Here is a 21,375-nt window from a genome sequence, read left to right as displayed (position 1 = left end):
CATAGATAATATAATCTAATTTCAACATGTTTTATAGGAATATAAGGGACAGAAGGTCAAAGAAGGAATGACAGGCATGACTCCCAAATATATAATTCTGCAAGATTCACTAGAGGATGTTAATTAGTTAAACTTACTTTCTTTTTCAGTCCATACAGTGATACAACTTTGGATTTCTTTAGAATTAGATAGGTGAAACTTCTGTTCCCAGAATTTCATTTTAAGGGTCACTGTCAAAAAATTTGTTTAAAATGTACACTCAAAAATGTATCAATCTATATAGGTTTTTATAAGTTTGCCCATCACTGCAGTATCTGAGTACATAGCAGAACAATGGGAATAACTGTGCATCTGTCTACACAGCAATTAAAAACCCACAGCTGGCCCATGCCAGCTGACTCTGGCTAAGGAGCTCAGTCTAAGGGGATGTTTAATTGCCATGTAGATGTTCAGGCTTGGGCTGGAGACAGGGCTCTAAGACCCTATGAGGTGGGAGAGTCCTAGAGCCCAGACTCCAGCCTGAGCCTGAACATCAGTACTACAATTAAATAGCCCCTTAGCCCGAGCCCCACAAGCCCAAGTCAGCTGGCATGGGCTAGCTGTGAGTGTCTTATTGCAGTGTAGACATACCCTAAGTCAGGGGTCGGCAACCTCTGGCACGCGGCTCACCAGGGTAAGCAGTTTGTTTTCCTGCCACGTTGGCAGGTTCGGCCAACTGCGGCTCCCACTGGCCGCGGTTCACCATCCCAGGCCAATGGGGATGGTGGAAAGCGGCGCGGGCAAGTGATGTGCTGGCCGCGGCTTCCCACCCCCCCCATGGGCCTGGGATGGCGAACCACGGCCAGTGGGAACTGAGGGTCCGTCGAACCTGCCAACGCGGTAGGAAAACAAACCAGCCCGGCTCACCAAGGTGCTTACCCTGGCAAGCCACGTGCCAGAGGTTGCTGACTCCTGCCCTAAGTGTTTAAAGAGTTGAATCACTCCCCTCACACAGTAATTCTTCTTGCTAATACAGAATGAATCCAGCTCAATTGACTCTGCCATTCCTCCCATTACCTCTCTTTCCAAGCATATAACAGCTGCTTTCCTCTACCAATTTACCAACATCTTCTTTCAGTTCCTTCAGTGCTACTGCTATTTTACTGGCCTCTCAGGCTACTGTTCAAACCCTGTCTCCATCCTCTCTCTCTCTCTTCCACTACCCCATTTTTCTTGCTCCCAGCTGCTCTTCCTTCCTGACCACCTCTATCCAGCTGCTCCTGCTCCACTGCCAACCTGTCTCTCTGGTTCACCATCCCCGACTTTCCTCCCCCAACACCTTTCCCATTGCTAAAGAACACCAGGTCCCAGCAACAATGAATAGTGTACACAGTGATAAAAATATATTGGGGTAAAACAAGCAAAAATCTGAAGAATGTCTTTCACACTATAAATATTTTCAGTTGACACAAAGCAGAAGAGGCAGAGAAGAAAATCCCTAAATTCATCATTCATACTGACAATAAAAATGTAGCATTACTCTGCACATGCAAATACCTCTGAAGCAAGCTGGAAAAAAGTGCCTTTACCATACACCAATAACCACGTATACTGTATTGTTAAGTTGTGCATATTTAATGTTGTGAGTCAGAAGGCCAAAGGGCACATGCCTTGAACAATTTGCATATTAATTCGAGTTTATGTTGTTTGGTGTGCGGTTGTACTCTCACAGATCTTGGGAGACAGGCCAGTCCTCGCTTACAGCCAGCCTCCCAACCTGAAGCAAATACTCACTAGTGACAGACTTGAAGGTGGCAATTTTACAACAAAAAAATTTCAAAAACAGACTCCAAAGAGAGACTGCTGAACTCAAATTAATATGCAAATTACTTACAATTAACTTAGGTTTAAACGGAGACTGGGAATGGTTGGGTCATTACACTAATTGAATCTATTTCCCTATGTTGAGTTCTCCTCACACCTTCTATGGGTCATCTCAATTCTCACTTCAAAGGTTTTTTTTCTCCTGCTGATGATAGCTCATCTCAATTGATTGGCCTCTTCCAGTTGGTATGCGTACTTCCACCTTTTCATGTTCTCTGTACGTATAAATATCTCTTGTCTGTGTGTTCCATTCTATGCATCCGAAGAAGTGAGCTGTAGCCCATGAAAGCTTATGCTGAAATAAATTTATTAGTCTCTAACGTGCCACAAGTACTCTTGTTCTTTTTGCAGATACAGACTAACATGGCTACTACTCTGAAACCTGTTTTTAAGAACATCATTTTATATTAATCTACCAAATAGGGTAGTGTAATAATGATGATTATACTGGATTGTGGAATTTGGCACCCTGGTTGAATAATCGTAAGTTGCCCTATAACTTTCACATTGTACTATCACTATACATTTATTGTGGGCCTGATCCAACTCTAACTAACTTCAGGGGAGGTGGAGTGGATCCCATAATGATAACAATGCTTTTTAATAATATTTCCTTTTCCTCGGTACATCCTATTCACTGGCAATGATACTCACGTTGTCACAGCTTTCATATACTCAAATGAAGCCACGGCTCTGAATTCTGCAACTGGCAAAGGTATTCAGCAGGAACTCAGTTTGAAAAATTATTCTAAACATGGCAGCATGCTATTCCACATTTATAATCTTTCAGTGAAATGACTGCCATATCACATTTGGTCAGTCTAACTGTCAAATGTACAAACGCATTCAGGGGCTTATAAGTCAAGTGGCTTCTTTCTGGGTCACACAAAAACTTAAATTCCATATCCTGAATATATTTTACGTATTTCTATATCTCCTTAATTTTCCTGATAGCGTGAAAGTACTCACCAGTGTGAGATTCTTCTTTATGGCGTCGCTGCATATGACTTTGTAGAAAGGAGTAGTTCATAAAAGCCTTATCACAAAACTGACACTACAAAATACAAATAGATATTTGTTTTCGGTAACAACATTAAGTGCTGGTTTTTTTAATTATGACAGTTAACATTTTTTGAATTAGCCTATTACATTTCTCCATACAGGAGCCCATTCTTGTACATGGCAACACTGTGATACTGATTTGAATTCCAACATTATTCAATTTAAATTACATAGCATGCTGGTGGTAACAGATGAAATATTCAAGCTTGAGTAGTAATGATAGGAATTATATCCTATGTAAGATGAAGCCACTAGAAAGCGATAAGATCACAAACACTTGAGAATGTCTGGCATTCAATTCAAGAGAAGGTAATGGTTGATAATGTCGGGGAAAAGAAGACCACCTCTGTGATTTGCTCAGACAGCCTGAGGCACCTTTATTGATTATTCACTTGTGCACAAGTGGAGGCCAGCGTATTCCCTAGCAAGGGTTAAGCTGACCTGCCTGTTACAAATGTTACTGAGCTTATAAAGGTTAAAACCGCAAAACGTCACACATAGATACAGCCTTATTTAGAATACAAATTGCTAATGCTGCAAAACATGACTAATATTTACCCTATGGCATACATATTGCTAAATAGCAATTTATTTTCCCTAACAATAATATTGTGAGAAAAGACACTAACACACTTGCTAATTAATGCTATAATTAAAGTGGAAAACAAGTTTAAATTATTACCCCATTATCACTCACTCTTAATTGTAAAATGAAATCTCCATTTGGACTGAAATGCTCCATGTTTGGTTTTAAAAAACATGAAATATGAGGAATATCCATGCCACTATTTTGGATTTCAACAAACTGAAAAGAAAAATACATGTACTTTTCCCATTGTGAAATTGTATTGCCACACTCTCTCTCCTTCCTCCAGCATATATAACTCAACAATAACTGAACGGAGAAATTTGGCATTAAATTGCACACTTTGAAACTATATCCATGTTGGGAAGGGGAGGAGGTAGAATCATAAAATACCATATGTCATCCAGGCAATCTGGTAAGTGCAAGATTACTTCTGCTTTGTGGAGTCTAGTTTTAAATGTGCCAAGCAAGGGGGATTCCATCCCTACTTTTGATAAATTATATATGAATACCTTCTTTTATTATGCTAAAATTCTTCTCTTCTGCATATTGTTATCGGGACACACCCCAGCCCTTAATCTAGGGTTGCCAACTTTATAATATTTAAAAAACAGACACTCCAGCAAGAGTGCCAAACATCCCCCACTCTGCCCTCTTCCCCCACCCCAGACCCTACCCCTGCCCCACCTCTTCACTCCCCTGAGACCCATACCCCATTCACTTCTCTTCCCCTTTCCCCCATCACTCACTGCTTTTCCCCTTTCCCGCTCCTCTCCCCTCTGCCTGGGTCAGGAAGGACTCACCCGCGGAGCCAGGCTGGGAGTTGCAGTCTCCCAATGCAGGTAGGAGGCGGCCCGGACTGAGTAGGGGCTGGCGTGAGTAATGACCCAGCGCCCTCCTGCCTCCTCCGCCTGTAGTAATCAGACTTTTCAGTCGAAAACCGAACTCCTGGCAACCCTACCTTAATCACCAGGCAGTCAAGGCATATCTCTATTATAGCTCTGATCCTGCATCAGGTTCCAATAATGAGGAGTCCCATTGATTTTTGCAGATTCTAATACAGGATCAGGGGCCTAGCCTTTTCTCATAAATCAATCTCCCCAACCCTCAAAGGTCTTCTGTAGCTCATCCGCATTCCTCCGAATTAATGAAATTCCCAGAAATTAAAGGCACATCTAGGTGTGATGGTGCCAGAGCTATGTAAAGATTTATTAGTGCCCATCCCAGGATGCAACATTTGCAACCCAAAACTGCACTGACTTTTTGTTTCCTTCCCATATTATACTGAAAACTCTGATGAAATTTGCAGAAACCTACTATCCTTAGATTTTTTTTTAGCATTACTGCTTTTCAGGACACTTAGACAGGGAATGACATAAGGAAAAGTAGAGTTGTGGGGGAATCATGCTGGAGAGGATAATAGGGAGGAGGAGCTGGAGCAAGAAAGGGTGACAGTTGCAGATAAATAAAAGCACTGTTTATTAGGATCCAAATTAATAACAAAATACAGCAGAAACTCACTGATTCATGCAGCACAGACCTGCAAGAATCTGCCTCCCACCCAACCTTTCAGGAAAAAGATAAAAGCAGAGGCTGTAGTAAGGTGCCGAGTTACATACTTTTTTTTTTTTATACAAAATGTCCTGCCTCTAATGGTGTGCATTTAACACACTCATTTACACTCATCTTTTATAAATGGAGATAAGTATTTTATCAAATTTTGATCCTACTGGTATATTTTTAAAGTTGTTTAATTCATCCTTAAAGTACATTTTGCCCATTTTAAGAGTGATAAACAGAAGACCTACTATAAAACATGAACAAAATATACAGCTGTTGAAACTGATTGAACCAGATTGTGACTCAAAACCCCACATTTCTTTCATAAGGTATGATGGCTAACTATCCTTAGCTATTGTATATGTTTCAAAACACACAAATCTGCTTAAGGGAGCTACAACTGCACACTTCAGTCAGTCAGTCACACTGATGTAATATGAATGTAAAAGACAATTTCAAACTTGCTCAGCAAATTTAAAATCTGTTCATTACAGTCAAATTCCCAGGTCTCATCTAGAATTTGAAATTCTACTACTGATAGCTAGTATGATATTAAATATAAATGTCTTGCAACCACCACTAAAACCATTAATAATTAAGTTACATTTTGTTGGATACATGCAAGGAAGTACTGACACAAAACCTAGATAGAGAAGGTATAGTATGTCAGCAAAGCAAAGAACCATCAGGGATTTTACACTGTAACAGATTGCGCATGATTTATGGTATTAAATTGGCTGTGAAATACTGTTATCCATTCAAGCACTAAACTCATGTAGTAGAAGCAAGTTCTTATTCAACAACTAGCAGATGGAAGGTTTATACTATGTGCCTATTACTGGTGACAATATTCCTCAAGCTATTTTTCATAGTATTAGATACAAGAAAGCTTTTATGTAATATTAAGATCTTGTAAAAATCATCAAAATATGAGAAATTCAAATATAGTAGAAAACTGACATTTCAGCATTAAGAAAGATATTATTTGAGTTTTTGAGCCTTAAAATTATCACACCTTAATAGCAATTCCATTTGACAGTTCATATTTTTACAGTTTTCACTTGTTCTGGATGTGGTTTAAAGACATTAAACTTAAAACTCAAAACTCAATTACTGTACATCACTTCGAAAATAAAGTGCACATGCATTAAGAAAGGCAAGTAACTGTTTACAGTCTTGCTCGTTAAGGGGCCAAAGCTTTAATGGGCATGGAACGTGAATTACACTGAGCAAGACTAGCAAAAACCCCATTGTCTGGCACTTTAGGACAGCCAAATGCTTGATACGGACAAATGATATGTAATTGTTGCCTACTAGTCAATCTGCACTTACAAATACTAGATATAGATAACTTGGAGTCCTCCATTCAGACCCAAAGTGCTCACTCCATTTTACAGATATTACTCAATATCAGCTTCTGAACTCATCCCTCACTAGATCTGTCTAATTCTTAGAGATAATAATTTACTCCAAGAGATAAAAGGGGGAGAAAGAGCTTTTTATTTTATATGGCCTTAAATGGATAATGAGATAAATGCGGCTGAACAGAAGAAGGAAAATGAACTATACTCCAAGGCCAGTATTTTGCTCGATTCTTCTCCGGGCTCCCCTCAGCCAGATATGGCCTAAATGCATTTTGAAGAGAATGCATGCACATATTTGTGCTGTCAAATACAATGAAGGGATTACTTGACATTCAGTTGAGTTTACAATTAAACTGATGCGGGGGCTCACTCACTTTTCATTTTCAACCCAGGTCAGACGCTCTGGTCAAACAAGACATCTAGACCTTTTGAAATGCAAATCACATCAGCAGCTTCTCCTTAAGGCCCTGATCCTGCAACTGAATCCACAAGGATCCTGTATTCGCATTGTGTCCTAATGAATTCTGCCCGCATGGATACCCTCACAAGACTGGGGCCTAAGTGAGGGAAATATACAACAAAAAGCATACTCTGCTTTTTAAAAATACAGAATTTTGGACAAAATATAATATCTTCCTACTGGACCACTGAACTTAAGATGGAAATTATTCCTTAATCAAGACATTTTAGAAACAAAACTTTTCCTAGCCCACTGACATGCTGATGTTCCCTCCAGTTGGGGTTGAAACACGTTGGTGGCATAGCATGGCAAAGCTTGCATTGCTCCTACCTATGCTGTACCTACTATTTGGATAAACAGGACTTTGACCTTCAGGAGTGTCAGGTTAGAGCATCTTTCATGAGAGTTAAATGAACTTTAAATACACACACACAAACACACAAAGTTGGCCCACGGCCATGTTTGCCAAGTTTCAGCCCAGTATAGTCTTTAAATTTTGGAACACCTTTTAAGGCAGTAATAAATTCCCAAAATACTTGTTGAAAAAAAAATGGGGACGTTGATAGAAAAAGTAACAGTTTAAGAGTCTAAGACTTAACGTTCCCTATACTCCCTTGCCTGCCTTCCACCTCACCTAATCATTCGCTTCAGATTCACTTTAGGTATGTCACACGGGATGGTGAAATGAATACGAGCCTGGAAAAAGCTCATCAGTCAATAGGGTTAGTTGGAAATCAAACGCTTCCTCTCTAAAGCGGTATGAGATTCTGGCCCCAAAGTGCTGGGAATGAAACCGCAGCCTCCGGGGTATTTTGATGGATCTCATGAGGGGTGGGGGAGCATATCCCCAAGGTAAGACAGTGTTTCCTACCTGCCTGCCCTGCGGTTGCACCATGGAGGGGCTGAGCGCTAGCAGTGACTATAAGTGCGTCTCACCTGGTGATAGCTGGCTCTAGCCTCCAGCATCATCTGCTGGGTGCTGATCATCTTCTTCCGCCGCCTGCACTCCTCCTTCAGCAGCTTCATCTCCTGGGCGCGCTGGGCCACCTCCTTGCCCACCTCCTCCAGTCGGGTGTCAGCCGCCCGCAGTGCCTGCTCGCGGCCCTGTAGCTGGGCGCCCAGGTGCTCCTGGCAGTGCAGCAGGTACTCGATGGAAAGCTGCGCCAGACGCACCAGCTTGAGCAGCAGCGGGTCGGCGGGGCCCCGGCAATGCGGGCAGAGCAGCCGCTCGGCACTGCAGAAAGTGACGTGGCCAAGGTGCTCCTGCAGGGCCACCACGTCCAGCTCGCTTGCCACCCGCTCCACGTCTACAGCGCTCAGCCTGCGCCAGTCTGGGCTCCCGTGCCGTGGCCGGAACTGGAAAGTGGGCAGGGGACCTAGCGTAGCAGTGCTGCCCATCCCGGCCAGGCTGCAGTGGGAGAGGGAGGCACTGCTGGGCGCGGGGCTCAGGCTCTGACCATGAGCTGGGCTGCAGAGCCCAGAGCCCCTCTTCGGTGTCTGCTGTGTTGCTATGGCAGCTGTGGGGAGAGAGCGAGAGTGAGATGCCTGGTACCTCCCCTGCCTCTTTCCTATATTACCCCCCCCTCCACTTTCTCATTCCCCATCCCAAACACCTGTCCACCCCTACAGCCTCACCCCATCCCCTCCACACACTTCACTTCCTCATCCCCCATCCCAAACACTTTACCTCCCCCACGGCCTCACCCCCCCACACACACACACTTCACTTCCTCATCCCCTATCCCAATCACATGCCCACCCACCCCCACACCCTTATCCACACCGCTCACCCCCCATCCCCAAACACCTCACCACCTCACTCTTCCATCCCTAACCACCTCCAGGGCCGGCTTTAGGCCGATTCCCCCGATTCCCCAGAATTGGGCCCCGCGCCTTAGACGCCTTTTTAAATTTTTAATTTTTTTTTACATACCCAGCAGTGGTCCAGGTCTTTGGCGGCACTTCGGTGGAGGGGGGGTCTGGAGTGAGTGAAGGACCCCCGCCACCAAAGTGCCGCCGAAGACCCGGACTGCTACCAGACATTAGAATCGGGCCCCACAGTTCCTAAAGCTGGCCCTGACCATCTCACCCCTATCCTTACCACCGCTTCCCCAAACACCATACCCCACATCATCCTTCCTAACCTCCCAACACCTTGCCTCCCTGCATACACAACCCCTGGCATATACACCTCAGCTTCTCATCCTTCCAGTCATTTTCAAACACATCCCATATCACCCCCTCCTCAGGCACCCCTACACAACTCATATTGTATACACACCCCTCTCTACCCCCTCCTCATCCCCACAGGCACCCCTATATCCCTATACACATTCCACATAGTAGCATTCACCCCACAAACACATCCTACATTTCTTCCCCTCCAGCCACTTCCCATGAACATCACACAACCCCTTCCAGTACACCTCACCTACTAGTCATATGTTTCACATCTCCCATTTCCAATATACACCCCTGTATAATGCATCCCCATACAGCACAAATATAACCCACATCGCCATGCAGAAGGACAGAGAGAAAGCATGCGAGCACACATGAGATTAGGGCCTTGTTTTTATTCAAAGTTGCACAGGTTTAATTAAAGGTGTAATTTTTTTTTAAACCAATTTGGGTAAACCACTTCATTTGTTAAATCAATATTAAACCAAGTTTAGGAATGTTCACAGAGGGTTTCGGTTTAAATAAGGCCTGGTCTATGCTACAAAGTTAGATTGACGTAACCTATTCCTGCATGTATCTACACTCAAATTTGTATCCAGCCAGTGTAAGCACCATGTTACAGTGATGCAGCAAAACCACCTCCCCAAATGGCATAGAGCAGGGGTGGGCAAACTTTTTGGCCCATGGGCCACATCTGGGAATAGAAATTGTATGGCGGGCCATGAATGCTCACAAAATTGGGATTGGGGTGCTGCAGGGGGTGAGGGCTCTGGTTGGGGGTGCAGGCTCCAGTGTAGGGCTGGGGATGAGAGGTTTGGGGTACAAGAAGGTGCGCCAGGCTGGGATCAAGGGGAGCTCAATAGATCTAGTACTGCACTGCAGACCTGCCACTTCTACAAGGAACTGCATGCCATACTGGGTGGAGATCCCACTAGCACCCAGCAGACCTCTATGGATACCTTGGAGTAGCCTAAGGCAGAGACCTCTGTAGTGAACACCAAGGAGGAGGAGGAGAAGGAGGGAAGATGCAGTGGGTGACTCCAGCCATGCCACAAGCCTGGACCTGTTTGAGACTGTGCCACAATCTAACCAGTCCCACCAGCTAAGTGCGGATGAGCCTAATCAAGGGGAACGGAACTTGCATGTGTGTATGCATTTTGCCTTAGAATATTTAAATTTAAAGATGACACTCAGTCCATTCCCAAGTTAACAAAACAAAGATATTGACTTTTCATTGTTTCATTGTACAAGAAGAGACAGAAATACAACAAACAGGCAGAGTTGCATCTGATTTTCATTCCCCTGTTGGTTAGGGATGTAGAGCACTTCATGTGCATAGAGATGTCCTTTTTATCCATCAGAGAGATCTTGATGAAACTTTCATGGAGATACTCCACAATCCTCTCCTGAAGATTTCTACAGATGGCTGCCTTACTTCTTCTACCACAATAGGGCACTTTCTTATGTCACTCCGTGATGAGTTTGGCGAGCACCATAGTAGTAAACAGCTTGTGGCATACAGGCCTGTGCGGGTTCAGAACGTCAGCAACTGTGCTCTCTGTGCTTTTGTTACGCTCAGGAGTGAGATATCAGCTAAGATCACCAACACCAGTGGAAAATAGTGCCAATATTCAGTGCCATTGCCCTATACTTATACCCATGGAATAGGAACTGAAATGTTATAGATTAATGGAACAGAAAATCCTTCCCACCTCACCCTTGGTGGACCATATTCATTGTGGCTGGGGATGGAGAGCAGTGCTGTGAAGAGATGCTCTAAACCTGAAGTGTTAATAAGCATTTCTTATTAAAAGTGTTTATGGGAGTAACGGAAAGGAGTTTTGAAACTTATCTTTCCCTTGTGATTGTAAATCCTGGAGTACATCTGTCTGTTTTTATCAGCAGCTTCTGGCATGGTGGCCTTAAGGGGAGCCCTCTCCCATCTGCACGATGCCTGACCCTGATAAGTAGGAGAAAGATGGAGGAGGACATGTTCTGCAAGATCCTGCAAGCTAGTGCTGCATCAGACTGTGAACGAAGGCCAATATGACTGACAGCATGGAAAAAGACAGAAGACGGACCCAGAAATCCCACCAGGACATAATGAGTCTTCTCAGGCTGCAAACCCAAATGCTGCAGACTGTGATGGACCCGCAGGTTTAAAAATCTTGGACTCTCCACCTTATTTAGTTCTTGAAGAACTCCATGGTCGCTGCCTCCTATGCTCCAACATACCATGTGGCATTATAAGGCACATTGTTACTACTCCAAGCCGTGGACAGCAAGGAAAATCACATCTTCACACACATAGACCTGTGAGAACCACATTTCATGTATGTGTAGCCACAACTATCTACATTTGTGCACTGAAGTGGACATACATGTTTACTTCCTTTATAATATTTAATTTTCAGTCCAATAAGTTATGTTAAAAATGTGTATAGCATCACCTGGGGGGGGGGTGTTCCACACTGGTTTTCTGCGCTGTTCCCCTCCTCCATTCAATGAAGTTCTATTTTTGGAGAATCACATCATCTTTACTGCATCACAACAAATATTGTAGAATGCATAGCGATACTCGAAGCAAACTACTTGTAAATGCACACCAAACACCACATAATTCATAGCTTCAGGAAAACACTCAGTCATATTTATAAATGTACAGTAAGCATTACACAATTCTTAGCAACAGCCAAAGCTCCAAGCACAGAGAACAGTGCACCAGAGAACACTACTGTATCTGACCATTATAGTGCTGTCTCAAAGCCTCTCTCAACTGCGTAGCTCCATGTTGAGCTCTTCTAATAGTTCTTGTGTTTCGCTGTTCACAGTCAACAGACAGTCACTCCACCTTCATCCTATATTTGGCATCAGCTTTTTCCCTTTGCCTCACAGATATGCAGGACAAAACAGGCAGCTATAACCATTGGGATATTTTTCTCACTGAGAATCAATCTAGTGACTAAGGCAAGCTCTGCCAGGGTCTCTTCAATCTGCCAGTAGCACATTCAACAGTCATTCTGCATCTGCTGAGCTGCTAGCTGCACCTTCCCTTGGTGCTGTTGAGGTGGCCAATATATAGCTTTATGAGCCAGGGGAGCAAAATGTAGGCAGGGTCCTCTAGAATCAGTATGGGCATTTCAGTATAGCCAATGGTAAATCTTTGGTCAGGAAAGCCAGCGGATTTCTGGACAGTCCCATGTTCTCAAAGATATGAGCGTCATGTACCTTCCCTGACTTGCCAATTTTCATATCAGTGAAGCATGCCCAGAGATTCACCAACAGTTGTATAACCATGGAAAAGTAACACTTTTTGCTGATGTACTCTGTGGCAAGGTGGGTTGGTGTCAAAATAGGGATATGTATGCAATCTATCATCCCATCAGTTCAGGAACCCCACGGTTGCTTATACATCCACTATTCTCTGCTCATTGTGAACGTCACTGTCCTATGTAGCAGGATACAATTAATGGACCTACACACCTGTACAACATCAGTCCTCACTGTGGATTTTCCAAATCCAAAATTATTTTCCACTGACCAGTGGCAATCTGGAGTTGCAAGCTTCCAGAATGCAATCACCACGTGCTCCTCCACTGGCAATGCAGCTCTCATTCTGCATGTGCTGGAGGGTTGCGGCAAGCTTGGCACACTGATCCAGGAATGTGGTCTTCTGCATCCAAAAGTTCTGCAGTCATTGCTCATCCCATTTGCATTACGATGCAATACCAGCAGTCAGCTTTGGTTCTCAGGTCCACAAGCAGGGTTCCATGAATGCCACCAACAACCTTGAATTATTTTCGCTATATCCCTCAGCAAACTGTCCTCAAAGAAATCCTCATGTCCCCAGTAGTTGCGAGTCCGGAGAGTACAGGAAATTCAGGAGAATCTTGCATCCTGTATTTTCAGTGTTCATGACAATAGTGTGTAACCCAAGTGCCTAATAGGAAGATATCTCTTTAAGAGACCCATGTCTCGGGTAGGAGAGAGTTGTGTCTGGGGCCTTCACTGTTGCTAGGCAGATATAGCCCTCCACATCCAGAAACATCTGGATTTTGGGTGTGGTTGTGGTAGTTTGGGGTATGCTCCAATAGGTTCCCTGAGCTGGAGTCAGCAATAAGGGCAGCTGCTTTACAAAAGGCAATGTGCCCTGTATGAGTTGGGAGAAGCTGAGCTGAAGAGCAGAAAGCAGGCTGTTTCCCCTAACCATGAAGCATTTTGCAGCAGGTTAGTGATATTGTTAACCCTCTAACAGGGAAGTATGGGTAATGTTAATTATAGAAAGAAGTAATTGGGAGGGAAAAATAATTTCTTCTATTTTAATTGTATACTTTGAGTGTGTTTTTTAATTTTAGACAAACTGTTTTAGTTAAATTGTCTCAACTAGTATGATTCACCAACTTTTCTTTAAATGTAGTAATGGGGAAAGAGTAATTTATATTTTGCTATTTTCAGTTTTGTATTTTCTTGTAAGAGGTTGGATTTTTTTTTTAAATCTGTACACTTAACTGAGTGGTTGGTTAATCAGTTAGCTGATTGCCTAACAGTGATTTTAGTAAAGGAAGAGTCGGCATGGATTTCATGAAGATTCCTACAAGCAAGTGGAGGGAAGATGTTGTTTCAGATTCAGCAGATTGTATAGATTTTGTGATCAAAGACTCTGAGACTGAGGTGAAGCTAGCCTAAATTTTGGGAACCCTTCTTCTTCTCACTGTGTTTCTGTGGGGATTGAATTGTTGAGATTATAATTTGTTTTCTTTATTTATGTATAACTGTGAAAATAATCTCTGTGGATTATAAAATGGCCATGTTATGTTGTAAAAATTAAATTATTTGTTTCTTTATCATACCATTTTATAAAATTGTTGTTTAATTACATTAATTTCTTTAATTTCTTTGGGGATTTGACTGTGGGGAGGTTGACCCTGTGCAATCCTTGCTGAAAATGCTTAGAGATTGAATTCTGAGTCTCCAGCTACTTTTCTATGGGAATTCGCATTTTTTTAGGCACTTGAGAAGGACAATGAAGTGAACTCTAGCCCACCCAGATATTACAAGTGCACAGTTCTGTGGGTTCCATACTTCTGTCAGAGATGGCAGAGGCCTCTAGCCCACCCAAAGGTTATAAATGTACAGCTCTGAGGGCTCCATACTTATGGCAGAGACAAAAGAGTGCTATGCAGGTTTGTGGGATTATTTTAAAGAGGCACAAAAATTTGGATATGGACGACATTATGGGATGAAGAGAGTTGCATGCTGGAACTTGATCCATAGCTCCGAGAGATCCCTGGACAAATCAGTTCTGTCCCACAAAACACTGCAAAAATGTCCCAGAAGGCATTATGCAGAATGGCAGCAGTTGGCATACTGGGACACCTAACAGCAGTGCACTGCACTTTACATCGACACAAGTGCTTCTGGTGAGTAGTGGTGCAAGTAGAAATCTTTTCTTGCTGGTACTCCACTTGTGGAGAGGACACAAGGGGAGGGCAGGTGACCTCCTCACATGACCCTCCATGTGACTCTTCCCCACTCCACCCCCAGCCTGGGGCCCCCATGCTCACCCCATCCCCTCTGACACCCCCCTTACCCGTCTAAAATTTTACAACTGTATTTGTTAAACAGATGCAGTTGTAAAATGATGCTTTGGGCACCTAGTGCCACCTGTACTTCCAAGTGTCACTGAGGATCCAGCAGCACCCCAAATTGAAAACTTCTTACATGAAAGAAGGATAGGAAGAACAATCACCCCCCTTTCCCTTAATATACTATTAGTGCCTCCCTATGTCGAAACTAAGTTTCTGCCAGCTTACTTTTATCTAAGGGTATGTCTTCACTACCAATGTTAAAGCATGGCTGTTTCAACCAATTTAAAGCAGTGCAACTTTGAACACAGGCACTAAAGGAGACATCAGGAGTTGCTATGGGACCTTTCCAGGTCTCTTTCTTATACATGTTCAGATAGGGGAGTTAGCAGCCGAAAGTAAACAGTTGGGAGGCAGACCCAATCAGGACAGGGGGAAAGTCTGTTATTCTGTCAGTGAGATCAGTGGAAGCAAATAAAAAAGGGACACTGGGTGCTACATTTCTAAAAGGGCTAATTTTAAATTTATTTTAGTTACTAAACAAATAACAGTTCCTTGTAAATGTTCTGAACATTGATTCCTGCACCCAAAGAGTAATTTTGGAAAGACATAATGTATTTTTTAATCCACAATAACGAGGTTGGAAACGTGCTTTAACTTAACTGCACCACTGACTTGTGCCTCCAATAATCTGTTTACATTGCAGTGGTACCCAAAGGCCCAATCCGGATTGAAGCCCCATGCTACTGCCGCGCCTGCTCATTCCAAAATACTGCTTTAGGTTAAATGACCAAGAAAACCCAGCCAGTTATTCACAACCCGCCCCGCTAGTCCGAGCCAAGGCAGCGTGAGGGAGGCGGCAGGGTGACAGGGAAGCGGAGGAGGAGGAGAGACGAGTCTGTCTGGGCCTGGCTGGAGAGGCTCCTGCACGGAGCTCCCTCCTTCAGCGAAAGCAGGGGGCGCTGAAAGACACCCAAGCTCGACCCCCGCAACGTGCGGCCCCAGCAGAGCCGAGGCTGGAGAAGACCCGAGGGCAGCGACAGACCGGCGGGACCGAGAGCTCCCAAACCAGCCCAGCGGGGTTGCCACGTGCGGGCCCGGCCCGAAGGCTGGTCACAGCTGGGGGCAGACCCGTACTCGCGCGCAACAGGAGAGAGAAGGCGGAGGGCGGCATCCCAGCCCCCGCCTCGCTGCTCTCACCTCAGACGGCGGTACCGGCCGCGACAAGCAGGGTCCGCGGGCAGCGCCTCCTCCGCTGTAGCTGCAGCCCGGCAGGGCAGTTGCCGCTGCACTAGGAGAGCAGAGGGGAAGGGGCTGCGGGGGTGACAGCGCTGCTCCTGCTGTTCCCCGCCCACCTCCAGCGGCCCCACAGCGCCGCCTCCCCCCCCGCGGCGGCTCCTGCTCCATGTCATAGAGGGGCTGGCAGCAACCCCTCCTCCCCGTTCCCGTCTTCATTCCCGCCTCTCCCTGGGCTCTCAGGTGCAGACAGGCCTGCGCGCTCAGATGCCGGGAGAACGCGGAGGTGGTCTGGGGAGGGCAGAGGAGCCCGCCCCGAGAGAGGGGCAGCGGGAGCGCGGGCAGCCCTCGCCCGGCAATGGGGGCGGGGAATATCAACTTGGAGCAGGAGCGAAGACGTTGTAACTGAGCCAGCCGCAGTCTCCCCCCACAACTCCACCACCTTTCAGTCTCGAGAGCCCTCAATGCCCCAGCTCTCTTTTTAGGGTGATGGTTGTGACACCCTCGTTAAAGCAACAGAGAGATTCCTCGCCAGACCCCTCATTTTCAGCGCGCTACAGCGGTCTCGCAGAGCTGGCTTTGGTTTCTGGTACTTAGCCCAAAGCTGACTGCTGATTTTCCTCCACTCAGAGAAAAAAAGGGGCAGATCAAGGTTTTATGAATTGACGCACTTAAAAAAAGGTTGTAGTTTAATACATTTTTCTTGCCACTCAGAAAATGACTGCAAATGGTTAATGGCAGAGAGCCAACTTCTAAAGTTTATGGATAATTCCAAGCTGGGAGGAGTTGCGGCTGCTTTGGAATCCAGAATGAGCAGCACCGGTGGTGCATATAAGAAGCTAAGGGAGGCTAAGCCGCCATTTTGGAGGTGTGCCTGTGCAACCCTAAATTGGCCCTTGTTCAGCAATGCCCCAATATGGCCTGTTAACCCAAACCCTTTGGTGGCTGAAATTTACAAGTCTTTAATGTCCTTTTACAACTCATTCACTCTCACCCATAGGATTCCATCTAACACTATTAAAAAACAAAAAAGGGAGGAGGGGGAAGGTTGCCCACATCTCTATCCTCTGAGTAATGTCTCACTATGCACATACTCATGCTGGTCTTTTGCATTATAAGAGTCAGGACAGACCAGATCAAATTAGATCATTCTGTTGAGAGTCAATGGTAGATGATTTTTAGCTCCTTTAATAACGAATGGATATTTATATGTCTGATATGATTCCACAATCCTTGATACTTTGTTGGCTGAATAGTAAAGAGTTTCCTTGCTGGTGGTAAAGTAGGGAGTAATTAATCAGTAGTTGTTTCTAATACAGAACTTGAAGAAAGGCACTAAAGCGCCCATATTCCCAAGGATATTTAGGTGCCTAACTCCCACTGAAATCAACAAGGATTTTATTTAAGGATCTGGGCCTAACAGCTCCAAAAGATGTTTATTAGATGCATAACTAAGCACCTCTCTCAATAGTTTGGTGACTGGTCTTCCACATTACTTGAGTTCAGCATACCTTTGAATTTATTTTGACTCAAAGGAAGGCACACATAGAGATTTTTGTCTGAGCTGTCTGGCCAATTTAGTTTACTTCATATTAAATTAACTTAAGTCATAGAAGCTGCTGTATTCTCAAGGAAGTAAAGCAGAGAGTCTCAACTGACTAGTAGCTTTTGTTTAGCTATTACATAATCAAGGGAATAAGTAAAAGTAGAGTTCATGTCTTACTCAGAGTCCTTATACTCTGTATTGTATTTATGCCAAACTGCATATCTACTGTAGATATTCAAATACTTTGAGTTCAGTTTCACTCTCTGGTCCTAATGTTACCCTAAATTTTAGACACCAATTAAATTAGCCTACAGTAGCTCTTCTAATTTAACAAAAGGGTTACAAGGTAGTGGCCTGCCTTAAAGGAATTGCCAAGGTGTTACCAGGGGTGTTACCAACCTGCAGAGGGCTACCCAGAGCAAGCTAGCCTTGCTAGCCCCTGAAAGGACACAGATACAGTTGTATTCCCTCTAAGCTGCCTGGTAACCCAGGAGCGATTCAGATGCTGCGCACTTGATTAGCAGAGCCACACACATCCAGCAGCATGTGTTCAGGTGCCCAGGTTCTTGCAGCTTTGCACCCACACCCTTGCAGCTACTCCCAGGACCCTCCTGCTGGCTGTGCAGAGTGTGGAGGGGGAAGGGATGCTGATGTCAGGGTGTCCCTCTCCCAGGGCCGGCTCCTGCTTCTTTGCCACCCCAAGCGGTGAAGTGGGGCGAGGGGGGGAAGCCACTTGGCAGCAGCTCAATCGCGCTGCTTCATTCTTCGGCAGCAATTCGGCGGCGGGTCCTTCGCTCCCTCTCTTCCTCTTCGGCGGCACCTCAAAGAGGAGGAGAAGAACTGAGGGACCCACCACTCCTTTCCATTGGCCGCCCCAAGCACCTGCTTCCTTCGCTGATGCCTGGAGCCAGCGCTGCCTCCTCCCACCACTCCTGTATCCCGTCTCCACAGAGCAGGGGACAGGGCTCAGCACTCAGAGCAGAAGAGAGCCGCTGCCGTCTGAGGTCTGAACAAGCCTTCTGAGTGGTGAGAGAGTGCTTTAAAGAGACATTGCACTGTCTTTCTCTCTCTCTCTCTCTCTCCCATCACACACACACACACACACAACACACACACACACACACACACACACACACACACAGTCTCTCTCCCTCCACCCTGCCATGTACCCCATCTCTGCAGAGTGGGGAGGGACAGGGCTCAGGAGCAGAGAGTTTTCAACTAGTGCCTTAAAGAGACAGCATACAGCAGTGGTCCCCAACGCGGTGCCATCTTAATGCGCCCGTGTCCTGTCCCCGGGAGAGCACCTGCCGAATTTCAGACCTCAGAGGGGACGCTTCTCGATGATGACACTTGCGCCAAGTGATGTCATCGAGAGGCGGTGCCCTCGAATTTGGCGGGGACGCCTCTCGATGATGTCACTTGTCGATGGCAAGCGGTGTCATCGAGAGGCGTCTGTCATAAACAGATAGTAAGGGTTAATGTCTCTTTCACTATAAAGAGTTAACAAACAACACCTGACCAGAGGACCAATCAGGAAACAAGGTACTTTCAAATCTCAAGGGAGGGAAGTTTTGGGTGTGGTCCTTTGTTCTGAGTCAGTGTGCTCTCTGGCTCTGAGGGTGATCACATTATCTCCAGGCTCTCTAATCTTCTGTTTCCAATTTGTAAGTACAGGTAGAAAGACAATATAGGCTTTTACATTGTTTTTGAATTTTGCAAGTGTGTAGTTTGCTGGAAATTGTTTAAATTGTATTTTTTCTGAATAAGGCTGTTTATTCATTTTTTATAAGTTAACAGACCCTGTAAATTTCATCTTGATTACAGAGACGATTTTTATGTCTTTTCTTTCTTTATTAAAAGCTTTCTTTTCAAGACCTGTTGATTCTCTTTTTTAGTTGGTGCTCAAGGAGATAGAAACTCTGTGCCAGATTACTGTCTCTCTCAGGGAAAGACTTGGAGGGGGAAAAAAAGGAGGGGGGAAGGTGAATTGTCCTCTCTGTTTTGTAATTCAAGGAGTTTAAGTACAGTAATCTTCCAGGTACCCAGGGAGGGAAGCCTGGGAGGAGGTAAAGAGAAGGGGAGAGAAACGATCTCTCTGTGTTGTGTTCAAGGGATTGAAGCACGGAATCTCCTAGTGTCCCCAGGGCGGGAAGAGTCTGGGAGGAAGAAAGGAGGGGAGGGAAATGGTTATTCCTCTTTGTTGTGAGACTCAGGGAATCTGGGTCTTGGGGGTCCCCAGGCAAGGTTTTAGGGAGACCAGAGTGTACCAGGCACTGGAATTCCTGGTTGGTGGCAGCGTTACAGGTTCTAAGCTGGTAATTAAGTTTAGAGGATTCATGCAGGTACCCAACTTTTGGACGCTAAGGTTCAGATTTGGGAATTATACCTTATGACAGCGTCGCTGCTGAAATGCCGCCGAAATTCGGCGGCATTTCAGTGAGTTCTCCACCGCTGCAGTGGTCCTTCGGCTGGCACGCGCCAGCCAAAAACGTTGGGGACCACTGGTGTACAGTATCTCTCAACATTCCCTAGCAGCCAGCACACACAATCTCTGTGTCACATAGTCTTTCACATTCACCTCCTAACACATACTTGTATTATGGTTGTTGGTACTTCTTGGTATTTCCTGCAATGCACATATAGTCGCTGTAATTTTACTCTTTCAAAGTGTGTTATCTTAGTTTGACTGATCTATGCATTTCATAATTTTTAATTCTCTTACACTTAAATTTAATTCTTTGAGTAGTGAGTTCTAAAATGCCTAACCTGTCCTGGCTGGAGTAATTATCCCTATGGTAACTTTTTAAAAATATATATGTTATGTCTAGGTGTTTTGTTTCTGCTGGTGCACATCCACACATACCTTGGTGCACATAACAAAATTTATTCCACACATGGATGGAAAAATTAGAGGGAACATTGGGATACAGCCTTCTGCTCAAGGACTGACACACACAAGCAGAAATTCTTCGAAAACATAAGCATTATTAATTTTAAAAAAATAAGTAATTGCAGTATTTTTGATAGAAGCAAGAAAGAATACATAAAACATTAAAAGACAATAGAATATATCTAGGACTGAAGTGGCGCAGCAAAACAAAAGACAAGGACTACACAGATCATATAATATATGGAGATATACCTATGTCATAGAACTGGAAAGGACCCTGAAAGGTCATTGAGTCCAGCCCCCTGCCTTCACTAGCAGGACCAAGTACTGATTTTGCCTCAGATACCTAAGTGGCCCCCTCAAGGATTGAACTCACAACCTTGGGTTTAGCAGGCCAATGCTCAAACCACTGAGCTATCTGTCTCCCCTAACACTTACAATGTAATATATCGGGCCTGTACAATTTGTAAAGCAGCGAGGGCCACATTACTCCAAAGAAAACAGCTGAGGCCCAAAATCCACTGGCCCCACAGAAACACACCCCCCAGAACCTCTGGGCCCCGCGGAAACACCCTGCCCCAGCACCGCTCAGCCCTGCAGAAACAAACCCTCCTTCCCCAGCGCCGCCCCACCAAAACAGCTGTGGGCCAAAAAGGAAGGTTGGGGGTGGGGAGGTGATACTTTATTTTAAATCAACCAGGGGCTCCCAGCTGAACAGGTGGCTGGGAGCCCTCAAGGGCAAATTAAAGGGCCCAAGGCTCTGGTGGCTGGGGGAACCAGAGCTTTGTGGGGCTGCGGCAGGGATTTAAAGGGCCCAGAGCTCCTGCTGCTGAGGGGAGCCCAAGCCCTTTAAATTCCAGCCCCAGACCGGCCGCCGAAGCGGGGGTGAGATTCAAAGGGCTCTGGGCTGCCCGCAGCCGCGAGGAGCTCTGAGCTCTTTAAATCCCGGCTGCAGCCGGAATTCAAAGGGCTCTGGACTGCTAGAAGCCCCAGGGAGCCCTGAGCCCTTTAAATCCCAGTCACGGCCGGGATTCAAAGG

General features: G+C 45.1%; 1 protein-coding gene across 4 annotated transcripts in view; it reads right to left on the bottom strand.

Moving 5' to 3' along the window:
* DZIP1 (DAZ interacting zinc finger protein 1) overlaps positions 1 to 8,326 on the bottom strand; it is a 68,862-nt gene extending 60,536 nt beyond the window's left edge. For all 4 annotated transcript variants that reach the window (XM_032785010.2, XM_032785013.2, XM_032785012.2 and 1 more), the window contains exons 1-2: positions 7,832 to 8,326; positions 2,833 to 2,917 (exon numbers count right to left, since the gene is read on the bottom strand). In XM_032785010.2, coding sequence (XP_032640901.1) covers positions 2,833 to 2,917; positions 7,832 to 8,293 — 547 coding nt within the window. In that variant the 5' untranslated portion in view covers positions 8,294 to 8,326. The remainder of the gene's footprint in view (positions 1 to 2,832; positions 2,918 to 7,831) is intronic.
* Positions 8,327 to 21,375: the final 13,049 nt, after the last annotated feature.

The sequence above is a fragment of the Chelonoidis abingdonii genome, chromosome 1, assembly GCF_003597395.2.
Source record: "Chelonoidis abingdonii isolate Lonesome George chromosome 1, CheloAbing_2.0, whole genome shotgun sequence".
In the NCBI taxonomy this organism is placed as follows: Eukaryota; Metazoa; Chordata; order Testudines; family Testudinidae; genus Chelonoidis; species Chelonoidis abingdonii.
The sequence above is the reverse complement of the archived record's forward strand: the minus strand, read 5'-3'. Positions and strand labels throughout refer to the sequence as shown.